Source organism: Dendrobates tinctorius, unplaced genomic scaffold (genome assembly GCF_039654945.1).
Source record: "Dendrobates tinctorius isolate UK_male_01 unplaced genomic scaffold, ASM3965494v1 ptg000303l, whole genome shotgun sequence".
In the NCBI taxonomy this organism is placed as follows: domain Eukaryota; kingdom Metazoa; phylum Chordata; class Amphibia; order Anura; family Dendrobatidae; genus Dendrobates; species Dendrobates tinctorius.
This window is the reverse complement of record NW_027361970.1, coordinates 1,382,094-1,403,305: the sequence shown is the minus strand read 5'-3', so window position 1 is coordinate 1,403,305 and position 21,212 is coordinate 1,382,094. Positions and strand designations below refer to the sequence as shown.

General features: G+C 54.2%; 1 protein-coding gene across 1 annotated transcript; it reads right to left on the bottom strand.

Annotated features, from left to right (window-relative positions):
* Positions 1-383: 383 nt before the first annotated feature.
* LOC141073482 (uncharacterized) lies at positions 384-21,069 on the bottom strand. Its single transcript, XM_073560717.1, has 2 exons — positions 20,799-21,069; positions 384-10,551 (listed from the first exon to the last, which is right to left on the bottom strand). The coding sequence occupies exon 2, from the start codon at positions 2,987-2,989 to the stop codon at positions 1,811-1,813; it is 1,179 nt and encodes a 392-aa protein (XP_073416818.1). The 5' UTR covers positions 2,990-10,551; positions 20,799-21,069; the 3' UTR covers positions 384-1,810.
* Between the last annotated feature and the right edge of the window lie 143 nt (positions 21,070-21,212).

The window sequence follows — 21,212 nt, the reverse complement described above, 5'->3', positions numbered from 1 at the left end:
CTACGCCAGATGACCTGGCCTCCACAGTCACCAGACTCGAACCCAATCGAGATGGTTTGGGGTGAGCTGGACTGCAGAGTGAAGGCAAAGAGGCCAACAAGTGCTAAGCACCTCTGGGAACTCCTTCAAGACTGTTGGAAGACCATTTCCAGTGACTACCTCATTTAAAAGGCAAGAAATCCCACTTATTAAACCTGACAGGGCACACCTGTGAAGTGAAAACCATTTCCGGTGACTACCTCTTGAAACTCATCAAGAGAATGCTAAGAGTGTGCGAAGGGGTAATCAAAGCAAAAGGTGGCTACTTTGAAGAACCTAGAATATAAGACATATTTTCAGTTGTTTCACACTTTTTTGTTAATTACATAATTCCACATGTGTTAATTCATTGTTTTGATGCCTTCAGAGTGAATCTACAATTTTCATAGTCATGAAAATCAAGGCAACTCTTTGAATGAGAAGGTGTGTCCAAACTTTGGTCTGTACCGTATGTAATCGATATTATACAGTGTATTACATATTTACAATTTATTACAGTTTGTGTTCTAAAGTTGTATTCCAATAGATATTATGTTCTATCTAAATATCTTGATTATTGTATCATAGAAATGATTAAATGTCTGATGTTCACATTGTACTACAATAAATTATTCACTTAAATATAAGCAATATATATGGGAGTCGGAGTCGTGGAGTCGGTGTAAGGGAAATTGAGGAGTCGGAGCCGCAGGTTTGGCTTACTGACTCCACAGCCTTGGTACCAAAGGCCCCGGCACTTTAGCTGCAAAAATAAGGATTTTTGTGTACTCACCGAAAAATCCTTTTCTCTGAGCCAATCATTTGGGGGACACAGACAGTGGGTGTTATGCTGCTTGCCACTAGGAGGACACTAAGTAAACCAGAAAAAGAGTTAGCTTCTCCCCTGCAGTATACACCCTCTCGCTGGATGAGATTTCTCCAGTTCAGTGAAAAAAAGCAGGAGCATAAACAGTGAACAATAACCATAACTATGTCAAAACCTAAGAATGCTACAGTGAGCCAATAGGCTAAACAGGGTGGGTGCTGTGTCCCAAATGATTAGCTCAGAGAAATAGATTTTACGGTGAGTACACAAAAATCCCTATTTCTCCTACGCCTCATTGGGGGACACAGTGGGACGTCCTAAAGCAGTCCCTGGGTGGGGAGCATACATCGGCTAATACCCCATGTACCACTGAGTCAAAACTGTGGCACTGCCGATTGCAGGATGCGTCTGCCGAGAGCTGCATCTGCAGAGACCTGAGAATGAATTTGGTAATGTTTTGTAAAAGTATGCAGACTGGACCAAGTCGCAGCCTTGCAGACCTGTTCTGCTGAGGCCTGGTGCCGAATGGCCCAAGAGGCGCCCACTGAGCGGGTAGAGTGTAGCTCAATTCCTGCTGGGACAGGCACGTTCCTGACACGGTAGGATTCCTGAATCGCCAAGCGAATCCACCTGGCTAGCATTGCTTTTGAAGCGGCTAGACTCTTCCTTTGCCCCTCTGGAAGTATGAACAGGGCATCTGACTTGCGCAATGGAACTGTCCGCGAGATGTACCGACTCAGAGCCCTAACCACATCCAGGGTGTGGAGGGCCTTCTCAATGCGATGGACTGGTGCCGGACAAAATGAAAGCAAAACAATTTCCTCATTGAGACGGAAAGAGTAGATGACTTTGGGCAGGAAGAACGGGGACGTCATGAGAAAGGCCTTGTCCTGATGAAATTCAGGAACAGAGGACGGCAGGACAGGGCCGCCAATTCCGAAACTCGCCTAATTGACGTAATTGCTACTAGAAAGACCAGTTTCCAAGAGAACGGTCAGTGGCACGTCCTGCAGCGGTTCTAAAGGAGCCTCCTGTAAGAACCAGGTTAACGTCCCATGATTCTAGTGGCCTTCTATAAGGAGGCCCCACAAGGGAAACTCCCTGAATGAACGTCTTGACCTGAAGTTTGGTGGCAATTTGGCATTGTAATAGCACTGACAAGGTCGAAATTTGGCCCTTGAGCGAGCTAAGTGCGAGGCCTGACTTTAATACGGATTGAAGGAATTCCAATATGGCCGGAATGGAAAACACCAGAGGGGATCGACCATGATCCTTGCACCACGAAAAGGTTTTCCAGATGCGGTGATAGATGCGCATGGACACAGGCTTCCTAGCACTAATCATGGTGGAAATCACGTCGTGAGAGAACCCAGCCTGTGCTAAAATCCAGGATTCAACGGCCACACCGTCAAAGACAGGGCCCCGTAGACCTGGTGGTAAATCAAGCCCTGTGAGAGTAGATCCATGCGATCTGGAAGTCGCCAGGGAACATCGGCGACTAGTTGTATTAGTTCTGCGTACAATGCTCGGCGCGGCCAATCTGGCGCGACTAGGATTACTGGTACTCCCTCCATTCGGATCTTCTTGATGACCCTCGGAAGCAAGGGAAGAGGGGGAAAGATGAACGGGAGCCGGAACGGGTGCCACGGCAGAACTAGGGCATCCGCTCCGATGGTGCATGGATCGCACGATCGGGCAATGAATTGAGGAACCTTGTTGTTTAGTCTTGAGGCCATGAGATCCACATCTGGAGTCCCCCAACGATGACAAATCTGCTGAAAGACTTCCGGATGAAGAGACCACTCTCCCGAGGCAAGGCCTTGGTGTCTGAGAAAATCTGTTGCCCAATTCTTTACTCCCGGGATGTGGATTGCTGAGATGGGCGAATGGTTGATCTCGGCCCAATGGAGGATGTGACTCACTTCGTGCATGGCCATCCAGCTCAGAGTACTTCCCTGGCGGTTGATATACGCTACAGTCGTGGCGTTGTCGGATTGGATCCTGATGGGGTGACCTGCGAAGAGATGGTGGAAACTCCGTAGAGCTAATCTGATCGCTTGTATCTCCAAAATGTTGTTGGGGAGACGTGACTCTCGAGTTGACCAACGACCCTGTGCTGTGTGGTGACGAAAGACCGCACTCCATTCCTAGAAGACTTACATCGGTGGTTACTACCAACTATCTTACTGGGAGAAAATACCTCCCTTGATTCAGGGAGGACTTCAGTGTCCACCACTTGAGGGCTTATGTGACCCGCAGGGACAGAAAGAAGGAACCGACGGTCCAGGGAGAACGGGTTCTTGTCCCAAGCTAACAGCAACACATGTTGTAAGGGACGGAGAGGGAACTGTGCGAATGGGACTGCTTCAATCGCTGCCACCATCTTTCCGAGAACTCTCATGCTGAAACGAATGGTGTGAGAAGTCGGTCGGGAAAGAGTCCGCGCTGACTGTTGTAAGGCTTGGGTTTTTTCTGGAGGGAGAATGACCAACCTGTGGGAAGTGTTCAAGATTATTCCTAAAAAGGAAATCTGTTGAGCCAGTTTTGGGGAAGACTTTTCGAAGTTTATCTGCCATCCCAGGCGAGAAAGTGTATTTACTGTTATATCCATGGATTCCTTGCAGGCTGGAAGGGACGGACCCTTGATGAGCAGGTCGTCCAGGTATGGTAACACCACCACTCCCCGAGAGTGGAGAATGGCCATGACCGCCGCCATGACCTTGGTAAAGACCCTGGAGGCGGTGGCGAGTCCAAAGGGCAAGGCAACAAACTGGAAGTGTTCCTCGTGAATTGCAAAATGCAGGAAATGCTGGTGGGATGGGCAGATCGGAATATGAAGATAAGCGTCATTGATATCGATGGATGCTAGGAACTCTCCTTTTTCCATGGAAGAGACAACTGATCAGAGAGATTCCATTCGGAATCTCCGTACCTTGACAAACTGATTTAACAGTTTGAGATCCAGAATGGGCCACATCGTCCCGTCCTTCTTTGGAACCACAAAAAGGTTTGAATAAAAACCCCTGAACCTTTCGTGCTGAGGGACCGGAGTGATGATTCCGTTCCTTTGCAGAGCCTGAACAGCCCGAAGGAAGGCTCATCTTTTTCTTGGGGGGGGGGGGGGGGAGAAATGGGAAAAACCATGTTGGAGGGGGAGAAGAAAATTCTATCATGTATCCGGAGGCCACCAGCTCCCTAACCCGCTTGTTGTTGACGACCACGAGCCGGGTGTGACTGAAGGAAAGTAGACGAACGCCTACTTTGTCGGTGTCCGCCGGATACCGCAACAAGTCAATGCGTAGAAGATCTATGAGATCTGGCTCCCCTAGATCCAGATGCCCTAGGCCTGGGCTTCCAAGAGCGGTTAGATCTGGGATCCTCTGTCTCCACGCGGGGACCAACCTGAACCGGAAGAGAAGGTAGAAGAGGACCAACTGGAGTTGTTGCGAAGAGATCGAAAACGCGTCGGCTGTTGGTTCCGAAACTGCCGAACAGCCTTTTGTTGAGGAAGGAATTTACTTTTTCCCCCCGGTAGTATCAGAAATGAGCTGGTCCAGTTTCTCTCCAAAAAGACGACCAGTTTGATAGGGCAGAGAAGTCAACGATCTTTTAGATGTGGCATCTGCCCGGCAGTTTGAGCAGCGCAATTGGCGTCATCTAAAGCGTCCACTACAAAGTCCACTGCGTGAATTATCTGCCTGGTGACACTTTTTGCCTCCGGGAGGAAGATTGGTGCCCTGGAAGGGCTGTAATTAAGACTTATGCCCAAGCGGCCATTGCCTTAGCGACCCAAGTCGCGGCGAAAGATGGAAAAAGCGCCACTCCTGAAGGTTCAAAAACTGAGCGGGCAAGGTAGTCAATTTGACAATCGGAAGGGTTTCTGACTGAGGAGCCCTCAGAAACGGATAGGAGCGTCCACCGAAGGGGACTGTAACCAATCCTTCATTAGGTCTGGAACAAAAGGGTATTTAGCCTCAGTAGACTTTTGCCCTGTGAACCGCTAATGTGGCTGATCCCTGTTTCTGGACAATGTCCTTAAACTCTGGATGGCTGGTAAATAACCTGCATACACGTTTGGTTCTCTTAAATGAGATAGCGTGTGCTGGAGCGGAATATTTTCCTCATCCAGCTCCAGAATTCTGTTGACTGATTCTATAAGAGAATCAAGCAACTCTTGGTCATTTGGGGGATTCTGAGGGGCTGATGTGTCAGATTCAAATTCAGAGTCGTGCTCACTGCGAACATTAGGAGGGAGAGCGAGAGACAGAATTCGCCGATGTTGAAGCGTGACTAGGGGACGAGTCATGGGTCCGCTTTCTAGAGACCTAACCGTCCCTTGAACGAGTACGGACCCTGCTGGTGGACGGTTCCCTCCTCCCGGAGTGAGTCTATAGCCTGGGTCAGTGACTCCACCGACCGTAACAGGGACGCAGCCCACTCAGGGGGATTAAACGCAGGAAGTCCGTCAGCGGCGGCGGACGTTTGAGCGCAGGCGGGGTCACAGCCCATGCATAACGGATTAGTCTGGGCACTGGGCAAGGCATTCTTGCAAGTGGTACACAAGGTAAAAGACGTGGTGTGCTTCTTAGCAGCCAGTTTAGCCTCCTTAGATTGGGACATAGCGCTCCTGAAAGGGTTAAAAGCAGAGTCTGGTCTGCAGCTGCAGGGAATGTGCCGGGAAGGGGTTAAGCTTTGTTCTGAGGGCAGATGCAGCTTACCCCGGTCCTATGCTGTGTCCCCGGGAGGAATAGCGGTGGCCCTGTGGTGTCACCCGATATCCGGCAGAGTGCGCGCCTCACAGTCCGAGTACAGAGAAGGCTGAAGTAAATGACATGGCCCCCGAGACTAAGATTGCGCGTCTCGTAAGGGACGAGAGGCGCCAAGGAGGGGGGCCGGTGGTGCTAGCGTGGGTGATACTATTCAAATTGCAGCCTAGTAGGCCGGAAAAGCCAGGGACTAAATTTTTGGCCTACCCGCGGTAAGCGCCGAGAGCGGGGGGGTCTTCGCCTGTGCACATCCGCTGAGACAAAGTCAGCACCTCTCCCGGGAAACAGGACCCGACCCCATACCTCTACTCCAGTGCTCAGGCCGGCCACACTGTCTGGGGACATCCATGCAGGTCTTCTCATCCTCCTGGGCTGATGTAGCAGAGCTGGAGGAGTTCTTAACCCCTTCACCCCCAAGGGTGGTTTGCACGTTCATGACCGGGCCAATTTTTACAATTCTGACCACTGTACCTTTATGAGGTCATAACTCTGGAACGCTTCCATGGATCTCGGTGATTCTGAAATTGTTTTCTCGTGACATATTGTACTTCATGTTAGTGGTAAAATTTCATTCAAATAACTTGCGTTTATTTGTGAGAAAAACGGAAATTTGGCAAAAATTTTGGAAATTTCGCAATTTTCCAACTTTGAATTTTTATGCCCTTAAATCACAGAGATAAGGCACACAAAAAACTTAATAAACTAACATTTCCCACGTTTACTTTACATCAGCACAATTTTGGAACCAAAATTTTATTTTTGTTAGGAAGTTATAAGGGTTAAAAGTTGACCAGCGATTTCTCATTTTTACACCATTTTATTTTTAGGACCACATCACATTTGAAGCCATTTTGAGGGGTCTATATGATATAAAATACCCAAAAGTGACACCATTCTAAAAACTGCACCCCTTAAGGTGCTCAAAACCACATTCAAGAAGTTTATTAACCCTTTAGGTGTGTCACAGGAATTTTTTTGAATATTTAAAAAAAAAAAAAAAAAATGAACATCTAACTTTTTTTCACAAAAAAATACTTCAGGTTCAATTTTTTTTTATTTTACCAAGGGTAACAGGAGAAATTGGACTGCAAAAGTTATTGTGGAATTTGTCCTGAGTACGCCGATACCTGATATGTCGGGGGGAACGACTGTTTCCGCGCATGGCAGAGCTCAGAATGGAAGGAGCGCCGTTTGACTTTTTCAATGCAAAATTGGCTGGAATTCAGATCGGACGCCATGTCACGTTTGGAGAGTCCCTGATGTACCTAAACAGTGGAAACCCCCTACAAGTGACCCCTTTTTGGAAACTAGACCCCCCAAGGAACTTATCTAGATATGTGGTGAGAACTTTGAACCCACAAGGGCTTTACAGAAGTTTATAACGTACAGCGGTACAATTAAAAAATCATATTTTTTCCACAAAAATGATCTTTTCACCCCAATTTTTAATTTCCCAAGGGTAACAGGACCCTAGAAGTTATTGTGCAATTTGTCCTGAGTACGCTGATACCTCACATGTGGGGGTAAACCACTATTTGGGCGCATGGCAGAGCTCGGAAGGGAAGCAGCGCCATTTGACGTTTTTGGCTGGAATTGAGGTCGGACACCATGTCGCGTTTGGAAAACCCCTGATGTACCAAAACAGTGGAAACCCCCACAAATGACCCCCACAAACTAGACCCCTAAGGAACTTATCTAGATGTGTGGTGAGCACTTTGAACCCCCCAGTGCTTCACAGAAGTTTATAACGCCCGGGCGTGAAAATAAAAAATTTGTATTTTTTCCACAAACATGATCTTTTAGTCACCATTTTTTTTATTTTTCCCAAGGGTACCAGGAGAAATTGGACCCCAAAAGTTGTTGTCCAATTTGTCCCGAGTATGCTGATACCCCATATGTGGGAGAAAACTACTGTATGGGCACACGTCGGGGCTCGGAAGGGAAGTAGTGACGTTTTGGAATGCAGACTTTGATGGAATGGTCTGCGGGTGTCATGTTGCCTTTGGAGAGCCCATAATGTACCTAAACAGTGGAAACCCCCCACAAATGACCCCATTTTGAAAACTAGACCCCCTAAGGAACTTATCTAGATGTGTGGTGAGCACTTTGAACCCCCAAGTGCTTCACAGAAGTTTATAATGCTCGGACGTGAAAATAAAAAAATCATTTTTTTCCACAAAAATGATATTTTTGCCCCCAATTTTTTATTTTCCTAAGGGTAACAGGAGAAATTGGACCCCAAAAATTGTTTTGCAATTTGTCCTGAGTAGGCTGATACCCTACATGTGGGGGTAAAACACTGTTTGGGCGCATGGCAGAGCTTGGAAGGGAAGGAGCACCATTTGACTTTTGCAACTCAGAATTGGCTGGAATTGAGATCAGACGCCATGTTGCATTTGGAGAGCCCCTGATGTGCCCAAACAGTGGAAACCACCAATTCTAACTCCAACCCGAACCCCAACACACCCCTATCCCTAATCTCAGCCCTAACCCTAGCGGAAAAATGGAAATACTTTTTTTATTTTATTATTTTTCCCTAACTAAGGGGGTGATAAAGGGGGGTTTGATTTACTATTTATGGCGGTTTTTATATTTGGCAGCTGTCACACGCTAAAAGACGCTTTTTATTGTAAAAATAGTTTTTGCATCACCACATATTGAGAGCTATAATTTTTCCGTATTTTGACTCACTGAGTCATATGAGGTCTTATTTTTTGCGGGACGAGTTGACGTTTTTATTGGTACCATTTTTGGGCACGTGACATTTTTTGATCGCTTTTTATTACGATTTTTGGAACGCAGAATGAACAAAAACCAGCGTTCCATGAATTTCTTTTGGGGGGGTGCGTTTACACCGTTCCGCGTGTGGTAAAATTGATAAAGCGGTTTTATTCTTCGGGTCAGTACGGTTACAGCGATACCTCATTTAGGTCTTTTTTTAATGTTTTGTTGGTTTTATGCAATGAAAACTATTTTATATAAAAAATAATTATTTTTGCATCGCTTTATTCTGCGAGCTATAACTTTTATGTGTGGCGGCTCGTTTTTTGCAGGACAAGATGACGTTTTCAGCGGTACCATGGATATTTATATGCGTCTTTTTGATCCCGCGTTATTACACTTTTTGTTTGGCGGTATGATAATAAATTATTATTTTTTGCTTCGTTTTTTATTTTTATAGGGGTTCGCTAAAGGGGTTAACTAATGGGACAGTTTTATAGGATGGATGGGTCGTTACGGACGCGGCGATACCTAATATGTGTACTTTTATTGTTTTTTTTATTTCCAAAAAATGGATTTATTTGGGGAATATTTTTTTTTTTTCTAATTTATTTGGCGATTTTTTTAAAAACACTTTTTTTTTTTTTTTTAACTTTATTAAATAGTCCCAGGTGGGACATCACTGTCCTGTGACAGATCGCTGATCTGTCACATCACAGATCACTGTGACAGATCAGCGATCTGTCACAGGCAGTGCAGAAGGCTTTCTCATGCCTGCGCTTTGCAGGCACTGAGGAAGCCAGCTTCCTGCAGGCCCCCGTCGCCATCTTGGATTCGGGGGCCTGCAGGAAAGGAGCCCCCCGCAGCAGCGCTGCACATTGCGCTGCCGTGGGGTGCTCAGGGAAGCACGGAGGGAGCCCCCTCCCTGCCGATGCGTCCCTTTAACCCCCGGTACACCGCGATCATGTTTGATCGCGGTGTGCAAGGGGTTAACGTGTCGGGGGCGGTCCGTGACCACCCCTGACACATTGTGCCGGGTGTCAGCTGTGATAATCAGCTGACACCCGGCCGCGATCAGCGGCGCTCACCACGTGGGCGCCACTGATCGCGGTAGACGTACTATCCCGTCCATGGGCATAGGGTCCCGGGTCCCATGGACGGGATAGTACGTCGGATGTCAGAAAGGGGTTAAAGGGGTATGCTTAATCGACCCTCCCTATGGGCAGTGGGATGGAGAGCTATTGGGTTGATTCAGGGCATTCGGAAGCGCTGTTCCAGTCTTTTCCATTGCACTCCATGCTTCGTCTGTCGCGCTCCAGAGCCCTCCTCGTATCTGTGGATTACCGGGACAGTAAAGGAACCATCGCCAGAGGAATCAGCCCCGTTCGTCGCAGGAAAGTGTACGGGGAGGTATACTCCGCGTGCTTGCCTGTTGTTGGTACGGAGGAGAGCGGGCCGTAGAAAGGAACAGTCGCCCCCTTCACTCCGTAATTTAAAAATAAAAATTTACAGAAAAATCAAAAAGGAAAATAAAAACGATGGGGTCTGAAGCCAGATCCAAGTGCCTCCTACAAACACTAAGCAAGAACTGGAGAAATCTCATCCAGCGAGAGGGTGTATACTGCAGGGGAGGAGTTAACTTTTTTTCTGGTTTACTTAGCGTCCTCCTTAGTGGCAAGCAGCATAACACCCACTGTCTGTGTCCCCCAATGAGGCGTAGGAGAAATTGTATTGCGTTACTTAACACAAAATTCATTTCTCATTGAATACCCTATAGGACACGAGCGTGGGTAAAGGGAAGGGGATCTAAGTGGGCCCTGTACCATAGATAATACGTCCTAGGATGACTCAAAAACCAAAAAAAAACATAAAACAAAGCCCCGAAAAAAAGACGTAGAGAAGCATCAAAGTACAGACAGTATGTCAGGCAAATATGGTAAAGGTGAGAACTAAATATTGGATAAAGGAAATCAAAAGGTGGTAGACCCCCAAAGGACCAACCCTAGCAAGCCGTCGGAAGAGGGGAGGGTAATTTCAGAGATCTTAGACTCATCTATTGGACATCGGAGGGGCGCTGGGTCACACCTATTTTGGCAGAACATGGATGGTGGAGGCACCAGCACTCCACTTGGTGGAGAGATGACAAATGATGAATTGGCATCCAAAGAGGTCACTACTGTGGAGGGCACGGGGAAAGAAGATGGAGGAAACCCACAACACCTAGAAGAAAACAAAGACATTTATGTAAGAAAAATCCTGCCTAAGTTGTACAAAAAGACATGGCCGCCCCTCCCAATATTCACACCGTGATCTAATGCCCATCAGCTAAAATGTACAACCTGAACATGAGGTTATTACTTTACATTCTGATCAGACTGTATGAAGCCACTACCACGTCACAGCGACCAAAACAGGGGGGCCCCTAGCCTTAAAGGTGGAGCGCCGGGGGAAAACCTTGGTTACAGCAGCAGCGCGAGCGGCAGCGCACTTCCTTCCCTACGCAGACCCCGAGCACGCAGTCCCATGCAACCTACACCCACTTCTCCAGGCAGACTCCCAGCATGCAGTCCCATGCAAGCATCACCCCCTTCTCCCCAGGAAGACCATTCAGCATGCACACGGAGCCCCATGCAAGCATCACCCCCTTCGCCACAGGCAGTCCCTGCTCCAGCATGCACACGCAGCCCCAAGTAAGCAAATCACCCTCTTCTCCCCAGGCAGACCTTCCTCCAGCATGAACATGCAGCCCCATGCAAGCATCACCCGTTCTCCCCAGGCAGACTCCCCTCCAGCATGCACATGCAGCCCCATGCAAGTATCATCACTCCCTTCTCCCCAGGCAGACCCCCCCAGCATGCACATGCAGCCCCATGCAAACATCATCACCCTTCTGCCCAGGCAGACTCTCCTACAGCATGCACATGCAGCCCCATGCAAGCAACATCACCCCCTTCTCCCAGGCAGACCCCCTCCAGCATGCTGCCCCATGCAAGCATCATCACCCTGTTGTCCCCAGGCAGCCCGCCCTCCAGCATGCACATGCAGCCCCATGCAAGCAACATCACTCCTTCTCCCCAGGCAGACCCCCTCCAGCATGCACATGCAGCCCCATGCAAGCATCATCACTCCCTTTTCCCTAGCCAGACCCCCCCAGCATGCACATGCAGCCCCATGCAAGCATCATGACCCCCTTCTACCCAGGCAGACACCCCTCCAGCATGCAGCCCCATGCAAGCAACATCACCCGTTTCTCCTCAGGCAGACCCCCCCTCCAGCATGCACATGCAGCCCCGTGCAAGCAACATCACCCCCTTCTCCCCAGGCAGACCACCCAGCATGCACATGCAGCCCCATACAATCAACATCACCCCCTTCTGCCCAGGCAGACCCCCCTCCAGCATGCACATGCATCCCCATGCAAGCAACATCACCCCCTTCTGCCCAGGCAGACCCCCCTCCAGCATGCACATGCATCCCCAAGCAAGCAACATCAACCCCTTCTGCCCGGGCAGACCCCCCCTCCAGCATGGACAAGCAGCCCCATGCAAGCAACATCACCCTTCTCCCCAAGCAGACCCCCCTCCAGCATGCACAAGCAGCCCCATGCAAGCATCACCCCTTTCTCCCCAGGCAGACTACCCAGCATGCACATGCAGCCCCATGCAAGCAACAGCACCCTCTTCTGCCCAGGCAGACCCCCCTACAGCATGCACAAGCAGTCCCATGCAAGCAACATCACCCTTCTCCCCAAGCAGACCCCCCTCCAGCGCACACAAGCAGCATCACCCCCTTCTCCCCAGGCAGACTACCCAGCATGCACATGCAGCCCTATGCAAGCAACATCACCCCCTCTGCCCAGGCAAACCCCCCTCCAGCATGCACAAGCAGCCCCATGCAAGCAACATCACCCCCTTCTCCCCAGGCAGACACCCCTCCAGCATGCAGCCCCATGCAAGCAACATCACCCGTTTCTCCTCAGGCAGACCCCCCCTCCAGCATGCACATGCAGACCCGTGCAAGCAACATCACCCCCTTCTCCCCAGGCAGACCACCCAGCATGCACATGCAGCCCCATACAATCAACATCACCCCCTTCTGCCCAGGCAGACCCCCCTCCAGCATGCACATGCATCCCCATGCAAGCAACATCACCCCCTTCTGCCCAGGCAGACCCCCCCTCCAGCATGGACAAGCAGCCCCATGCAAGCAACATCACCCTTCTCCCCAAGCAGACCCCCCTCCAGCATGCACAATCAGCCCCATGCAAGCATCACCCCTTTCTCCCCAGGCAGACTACCCAGCATGCACATGCAGCCCCATGCAAGCAACATCACCCCCTTCTGCCAAGGCAAACCCCCCTCCAGCATGCATAAGCAGCCCCATGCAAGCAACATCACCCCCTTCTCCCCAGGCAGACCACCCAGCATGCACGCATCACCCCCTTCTCCCCAGGCAAACCCCCCTCCAGCATGCATATGCAGCCCCATGCAAGCATCACCTCCTTCTCCCCAGGCAAACCCCCCTCCAGCATGCACAAGCAGCCCCATGCAAGCAACATCACCCCCTTCTCCCCAGGCAGACACCCCTCCAGCATGCAGCCCCATGCAAGCAACATCACCCGTTTCTCCTCAGGCAGACCCCCCCTCCAGCATGCACATACAGACCCGTGCAAGCAACATCACCCCCTTCTCCCCAGGCAGACCACCCAGCATGCACATGCAGCCCCATACAATCAACATCACCCCCTTCTGCCCAGGCAGACCCCCCTCCAGCATGCACATGCATCCCCATGCAAGCAACATCACCCCCTTCTTCCCAGGCAGACCCCCCTCCAGCATGCACATGCATCCCCATGCAAGCAACATCACCCCCTTCTGCCCGGGCAGACCCCCCCTCCAGCATGGACAAGCAGCCCCATGCAAGCAACATCACCCTTCTCCCCAAGCAGACCCCCCTCCAGCATGCACAAGCAGCCCCATGCAAGCATCACCCCTTTCTCCCCAGGCAGACCCCCCCTCCAGCATGCACATGCAGCCCTATGCAAGCAACATCACCCCCCTCTGCCCAGGCAAACCCCCCTCCAGCATGCACAAGCAGCCCCATGCAAGCAACATCACCCCCTTCTCCCCAGGCAGACACCCCTCCAGCATGCACATGCATCCCCATGCAAGCAACATCACCCTTCTCCCCAAGCAGACCCCCCTCCAGCATGCACAATCAGCCCCATGCAAGCATCACCCCTTTCTCCCCAGGCAGACTACCCAGCATGCACATGCAGCCCCATGCAAGCAACATCACCCCCCTTCTGCCCAGGCAGACCCCCCTCCAGCATGCACAAGCAGTCCCATGCAAGCATCACCCCCTTCTGCCAGGCAGACCCCCCTCCAGCATGCACAAGCAGCCCCATGCAAGCAACATCACCCTTCTCCCCAAGCAGACCCCCTTCCAGCGCACACAAGTAGCATCACCCCCTTCTCCCCAGGCAGACTACCCAGCATGCACATGCAGCCCTATGCAAGCAACATCACCCCCCTCTGCCCAGGCAAACCCCCCTCCAGCATGCACAAGCAGCCCCATGCAAGCAACATCACCCCCTTCTCCCCAGGCAGACCACCCAGCATGCACGCATCACCCCCTTCTCCCCAGGCAAACCCCCCTCCAGCATGCACATGCAGCCCCATGCAAGCATCACCTCCTTCTCCCCAGGCAGACCCCCCCCTCCAGCATGCACATGCAGCCCCGTGCAAGCAACATCACCCCCTTCTCCCCAGGCAGACCACCCAGCATGCACATGCAGCCCCATACAATCAACATCACCCCCTTCTGCCCGGGCAGACCCCCCCTCCAGCATGGACAAGCAGCCCCATGCAAGCAACATCACCCCATTCTGCCCGGGCAGACCCCCCCTCCAGCATGGACAAGCAGCCCCATGCAAGCAACATCACCCCATTCTGCCCGGGCAGACCCCCCCTCCAGCATGGACAAGCAGCCCCATGCAAGCAACGTCACCCTTCTCCCCAAGCAGACCACCCAGCATGCACGCATCACCCCCTTCTCCCCAGGCAACCCCCCCTCCAGCATGCACATGCAGCCCCATGCAAGCATCACCCCCTTCTCCCCAGGCAGACCCCCCCTCCAGCATGCACATGCAGCCCCATGCAAGCAACATCACCCTCTTCTGCCCAGGCAGACCCCCCTCTAGCATGCGCAAGCAGCATCACCCCCTTCTCCCCAGACAAACCCCCCTCCAGCATGCACATGCAGCCCTATGCAAGCAACATCACCCCCCTCTGCCCAGGCAAACCCCCCTCCAGCATGCACAAGCAGCCCCATGCAAGCAACATCACCCCCTTCTCCCCAGGCAGACACCCCTCCAGCATGCAGCCCCATGCAAGCAACATCACCCATTTCTCCTCAGGCAGACCCCCCCTCCAGCATGCACATGCAGACCCGTGCAAGCAACATCACCCCTTTCTGCCCAGGCAGACCCCCTCCAGCATGCACATGCATCCCCATGCAAGCAACATCACCCCCTTCTGCCCGGGCAGACGCCCCCTCCAGCATGGACAAACAGCCCCATGCAAGCAACATCACCCTTCTCCCCAAGCAGACCCCCCTCCAGCATGCACAATCAGCCCCATGCAAGCATCACCCCTTTCTCCCCAGGCAGACTACCCAGCATGCACATGCAGCCCCATGCAAGCAACATCACCCCCTTCTGCCAGGCAGACCCCCCCTCCAGCATGCACAAGCAGCCCCATGCAAGCAACATCACCCTTCTCCCCAAGCAGACCCCCTTCCAGCGCACACAAGCAGCATCACCCCCTTCTCCCCAGGCAGACTACCCAGCATGCACATGCAGCCCTATGCAAGCAACATCACCCCCCTCTAGCATGCACAAGCAGCCCCATGCAAGCAACATCACCCCCTTCTCCCCAGGCAGACCACCCAGCATGCACGCATCACCCCCTTCTCCCCAGGCAAACCCCCCTCCAGCATGCACATGCAGCCCCATGCAAGCATCACCTCCTTCTCCCCAGGCAAACCCCCCTCCAGCATGCACAAGCAGCCCCATGCAAGCAACATCACCCCCTTCTCCCCAGGCAGACACCCCTCCAGCATGCAGCCCCATGCAAGCAACATCACCCGTTTCTCCTCAGGCAGACCCCCCCTCCAGCATGCACATGCAGACCCGTGCAAGCAACATCACCCCTTTCTGCCCAGGCAGACCCCCCTCCAGCATGCACATGCATCCCCATGCAAGCAACATCACCCGTTTCTCCTCAGGCAGACCCCCCCTCCAGCATGCACATACAGACCCGTGCAAGCAACATCACCCACTTCTCCCCAGGCAGACCACCCAGCATGCACATGCAGCCCCATACAATCAACATCACCCCCTTCTGCCCAGGCAGACCCCCCTCCAGCATGCACATGCATCCCCATGCAAGCAACATCTCCCCCTTCTGCCCGGGCAGACCCCCCTCCAGCATGGACAAGCAGCCCCATGCAAGCAACATCACCCTTCTCCCCAAGCAGACCCCCCTCCAGCATGCACAAGCAGCCCCATGCAAGCAACATCACCCTTCTCCCCAAGCAGACCCCCCTCCAGCATGCACAAGCAGCCCCATGCAAGCATCACCCCTTTCTCCCCAGGCAGACCCCCCCTCCAGCATGCACAAGCAGCCCCATGCAAGCATCACCCCTTTCTCCCCAGGCAGACCCCCCCTCCAGCATGCACAAGCAGCCCCATGCAAGCAACATCACCCTTCTCCCCAAGCAGACCCCCCTCCAGCGCACACAAGCAGCATCACCCCCTTCTCCCCAGGCAGACTACCCAGCATGCACATGCAGCCCTATGCAAGCAACATCACCCCCCTCTGCCCAGGCAAACCCCCCTCCAGCATGCACAAGCAGCCCCATGCAAGCAACATCACCCCCTTCTCCCCAGGCAGACACCCCTCCAGCATGCAGCCCCATGCAAGCAACATCACCCGTTTCTCCTCAGGCAGACCCCCCCTCCAGCATGCACATGCAGACCCGTGCAAGCAACATCACCCCTTTCTGCCCAGGCAGACCCCCCTCCAGCATGCACATGCATCCCCATGCAAGCAACATCACCCTTCTCCCCAAGCAGACCCCCCTCCAGGATGCACAATCAGCCCCATGCAAGCATCACCCCTTTCTCCCCAGGCAGACTACCCAGCATGCACATGCAGCCCCATGAAAGCAACATCACCCCCTTCTGCCCAGGCAGACCCCCCCTCCAGCATGCACATGCATCCCCATGCAAGCAACATCACCCTTCTCCCCAAGCAGACCCCCCTCCAGCATGCACAATCAGCCCCATGCAAGCATCACCCCTTTCTCCCCAGGCAGACTACCTAGCATGCACATGCAGCCCCATGCAAGCAGCATCACCCCCTTCTGCCCAGGCAGACCCCCCCTCCAGCATGCACAAGCAGTCCCATGCAAGCATCACCCCCTTCTGCCAGGCAGACCCCCCTCCAGCATGCACATGCAGCCCTATGCAAGCAACATCACCCCCCTCTGCCCAGGCAAACCCCCCTCCAGCATGCACAAGCAGCCCCATGCAAGCAACATCACCCCCTTCTCCCCAGGCAGACACCCCTCCAGCATGCAGCCCCATGCAAGCAACATCACCCGTTTCTCCTCAGGCAGACCCCCCCTCCAGCATGCACATGCAGACCCGTGCAAGCAACATCACCCCTTTCTGCCCAGGCAGACCCCCCTCCAGCATGCACATGCATCCCCATGCAAGCAACATCACCCTTCTCCCCAAGCAGACCCCCCTCCAGGATGCACAATCAGCCCCATGCAAGCATCACCCCTTTCTCCCCAGGCAGACTACCCAGCATGCACATGCAGCCCCATGAAAGCAACATCACCCCCTTCTGCCCAGGCAGACCCCCCCTCCAGCATGCACATGCATCCCCATGCAAGCAACATCACCCTTCTCCCCAAGCAGACCCCCCTCCAGCATGCACAATCAGCCCCATGCAAGCATCACCCCTTTCTCCCCAGGCAGACTACCTAGCATGCACATGCAGCCCCATGCAAGCAGCATCACCCCCTTCTGCCCAGGCAGACCCCCCCTCCAGCATGCACAAGCAGTCCCATGCAAGCATCACCCCCTTCTGCCAGGCAGACCCCCCTCCAGCATGCACAAGCAGCCCCATGCAAGCAACATCACCCTTCTCCCCAAGTAGACCCCCTTCCAGCGCAAACAAGCAGCATCACCCCCTTCTCCCCAGGCAGACTACCCAGCATGCACATGCAGCCCTATGCAAGCAACATCACCCCCCTCTGCCCAGGCAAACCCCCCTCCAGCATGAACAAGCAGCCCCATGCAAGCATCACCCCCTTCTCCCCAGGCAGACCACCCAGCATGCACGCATCACCCCCTTCTCCCCAGGCAAACCGCCCTCCAGCATGCACATGCAGCCCCATGCAAGCATCACCTCCTTCTCCCCAGGCAGACCCCCCCTCCAGCATGCACATGCAGCCCCATGCAAGCAACATCACCCCCTTCTCCCCAGGCAGACCACCCAGCATGCACATGCAGCCCCATACAATCAACATCACCCCCTTCTGCCCAGGCAGACCCCCCTCCAGCATACACATGCATCCCCATGCAAGCAACATCACCCCCTTCTGCCCAGGCAGACCCCCCTCCAGCATGCACATGCATCCCCATGCAAGCAACATCACCCCCTTCTGCCCGGGCAGACCCCCCCTCCAGCATGGACAAGCAGCCCCATGCAAGCAACATCACCCTTCTCCCCAAGCAGACCCCCCTCCAGCATGCACAAGCAGCCCCATGCAAGCATCACCCCTTTCTCCCCAGGCAGACCCCCCCTCCAGCATGCACATGCAGCCCTATGCAAGCAACATCACCCCCCTCTGCCCAGGCAAACCCCCCTCCAGCATGCACAAGCAGCCCCATGCAAGCAACATCACCCCCTTCTCCCCAGGCAGACACCCCTCCAGCATGCACATGCATCCCCATGCAAGCAACATCACCCTTCTCCCCAAGCAGACCCCCCTCCAGCATGCACAATCAGCCCCATGCAAGCATCACCCCTTTCTCCCCAGGCAGACTACCCAGCATGCACATGCAGCCCCATGCAAGCAACATCACCCCCCTTCTGCCCAGGCAGACCCCCCTCCAGCATGCACAAGCAGTCCCATGCAAGCATCACCCCCTTCTGCCAGGCAGACCCCCCTCCAGCATGCACAAGCAGCCCCATGCAAGCAACATCACCCTTCTCCCCAAGCAGACCCCCTTCCAGCGCACACAAGTAGCATCACCCCCTTCTCCCCAGGCAGACTACCCAGCATGCACATGCAGCCCTATGCAAGCAACATCACCCCCCTCTGCCCAGGCAAACCCCCCTCCAGCATGCACAAGCAGCCCCATGCAAGCATCACCCCCTTCTCCCCAGGCAGACCACCCAGCATGCACGCATCACCCCCTTCTCCCCAGGCAAACCCCCCTCCAGCATGCACATGCAGCCCCATGCAAGCATCACCTCCTTCTCCCCAGGCAGACCCCCCCTCCAGCATGCACATGCAGCCCCGTGCAAGCAACATCACCCCCTTCTCCCCAGGCAGACCACCCAGCATGCACATGCAGCCCCATACAATCAACATCACCCCCTTCTGCCCGGGCAGACCCCCCCTCCAGCATGGACAAGCAGCCCCATGCAAGCAACATCACCCCATTCTGCCCGGGCAGACCCCCCCTCCAGCATGGACAAGCAGCCCCATGCAAGCAACATCACCCTTCTCCCCAAGCAGACCACCCAGCATGCACGCATCACCCCCTTCTCCCCAGGCAAACCCCCCTCCAGCATGCACATGCAGCCCCATGCAAGCATCACCCCCTTCTCCCCAGGCAGACCCCCCTCCAGCATGCACATGCAGCCCCGTGCAAGCAACATCACCCCCTTCTCCCCAGGCAGACCACCCAGCATGCACATGCAGCCCCATACAATCAACATCACCCCCTTCTGCCCGGGCAGACCCCCCCTCCAGCATGGACAAGCAGCCCCATGCAAGCAACATCACCCCATTCTGCCCGGGCAGACCCCCCCTCCAGCATGCACAAGCAGCCCCATGCAAGCATCACCCCCTTCTCCCCAGGCAGACCACCCAGCATGCACGCATCACCCCCTTCTCCCCAGGCAAACCCCCCTCCAGCATGCACATGCAGCCCCATGCAAGCATCACCTCCTTCTCCCCAGGCAGACCCCCCCTCCAGCATGCACATGCAGCCCCGTGCAAGCAACATCACCCCCTTCTCCCCAGGCAGACCACCCAGCATGCACATGCAGCCCCATACAATCAACATCACCCCCTTCTGCCCGGGCAGACCCCCCCTCCAGCATGGACAAGCAGCCCCATGCAAGCAACATCACCCCATTCTGCCCGGGCAGACCCCCCCTCCAGCATGGACAAGCAGCCCCATGCAAGCAACATCACCCTTCTCCCCAAGCAGACCACCCAGCATGCACGCATCACCCCCTTCTCCCCAGGCAAACCCCCCTCCAGCATGCACATGCAGCCCCATGCAAGCATCACCCCCTTCTCCCCAGGCAGACCCCCCTCCAGCATGCACATGCAGCCCCGTGCAAGCAACATCACCCCCTTCTCCCCAGGCAGACCACCCAGCATGCACATGCAGCCCCATACAATCAACATCACCCCCTTCTGCCCGGGCAGACCCCCCCTCCAGCATGGACAAGCAGCCCCATGCAAGCAACATCACCCCATTCTGCCCGGGCAGACCCCCCCTCCAGCATGCACAAGCAGCCCCATGCAAGCATCACCCCCTTCTCCCCAGGCAGACCACCCAGCATGCACGCATCACCCCCTTCTCCCCAGGCAAACCCCCCTCCAGCATGCACATGCAGCCCCATGCAAGCATCACCTCCTTCTCCCCAGGCAGACCCCCCCTCCAGCATGCACATGCAGCCCCGTGCAAGCAACATCACCCCCTTCTCCCCAGGCAGACCACCCAGCATGCACATGCAGCCCCATACAATCAACATCACCCCCTTCTGCCCGGGCAGACCCCCCCTCCAGCATGGACAAGCAGCCCCATGCAAGCAACATCACCCCATTCTGCCCGGGCAGACCCCCCCCTCCAGCATGGACAAGCAGCCCCATGCAAGCAACATCACCCTTCTCCCCAAGCAGACCACCCAGCATGCACGCATCACCCCCTTCTCCCCAGGCAAACCCCCCTCCAGCATGCACATGCAGCCCCATGCAAGCATCACCCCCTTCTCCCCAGGCAGACCCCCCCTCCAGCATGCACATGCAGCCCCATGCAAGCAACATCACCCTCTTCTGCCCAGGCAGACCCCCCTCTAGCATGCGCAAGCAGCATCACCCCCTTCTCCCCAGGCAGACTCCCATCTTGTGCATGAAAATCCACTTACCTTATCTGTGACCCCAAAATACTCCAATCCCGCTATGACATCTGCTCTATGGAGAATAACCCCCCAAAACACTCCATATCCGCACAAAATGCTCCAATTCCCGCCATGACACCCACAGCTTCCTCTCTGCTCTGCCCGCCCCTTCTGGTCACATGGGCATGACGTCAGCAGAGGTCCTTTAGCCGACTTGGATTTAGCCTCTACCCTACAGCCTTACAAGGCATTTCCAACCACGCATGTGCGGGCGTCCAACCGCTGCCATGACGACGGCACTTTATACGCAGATGGCAACTGCTAATGCGCATGCATCTCGCACTTTATACGTAGTTGGCAACTGCTAATACGCATGCGCCGGCATCTCGCCGCGACTATGACAACTGGAGAATGACTCACGTGAAACGTCACGCGCGATTA

What these genes read in the sequence shown, in the direction of transcription:
- LOC141073482 (XM_073560717.1), bottom strand. Translation starts at nt 2,989, where the DNA reads ATGGAGTGCGGTCTTTCGTCACCACACAGCACAGGGTCGTTGGTCAAC.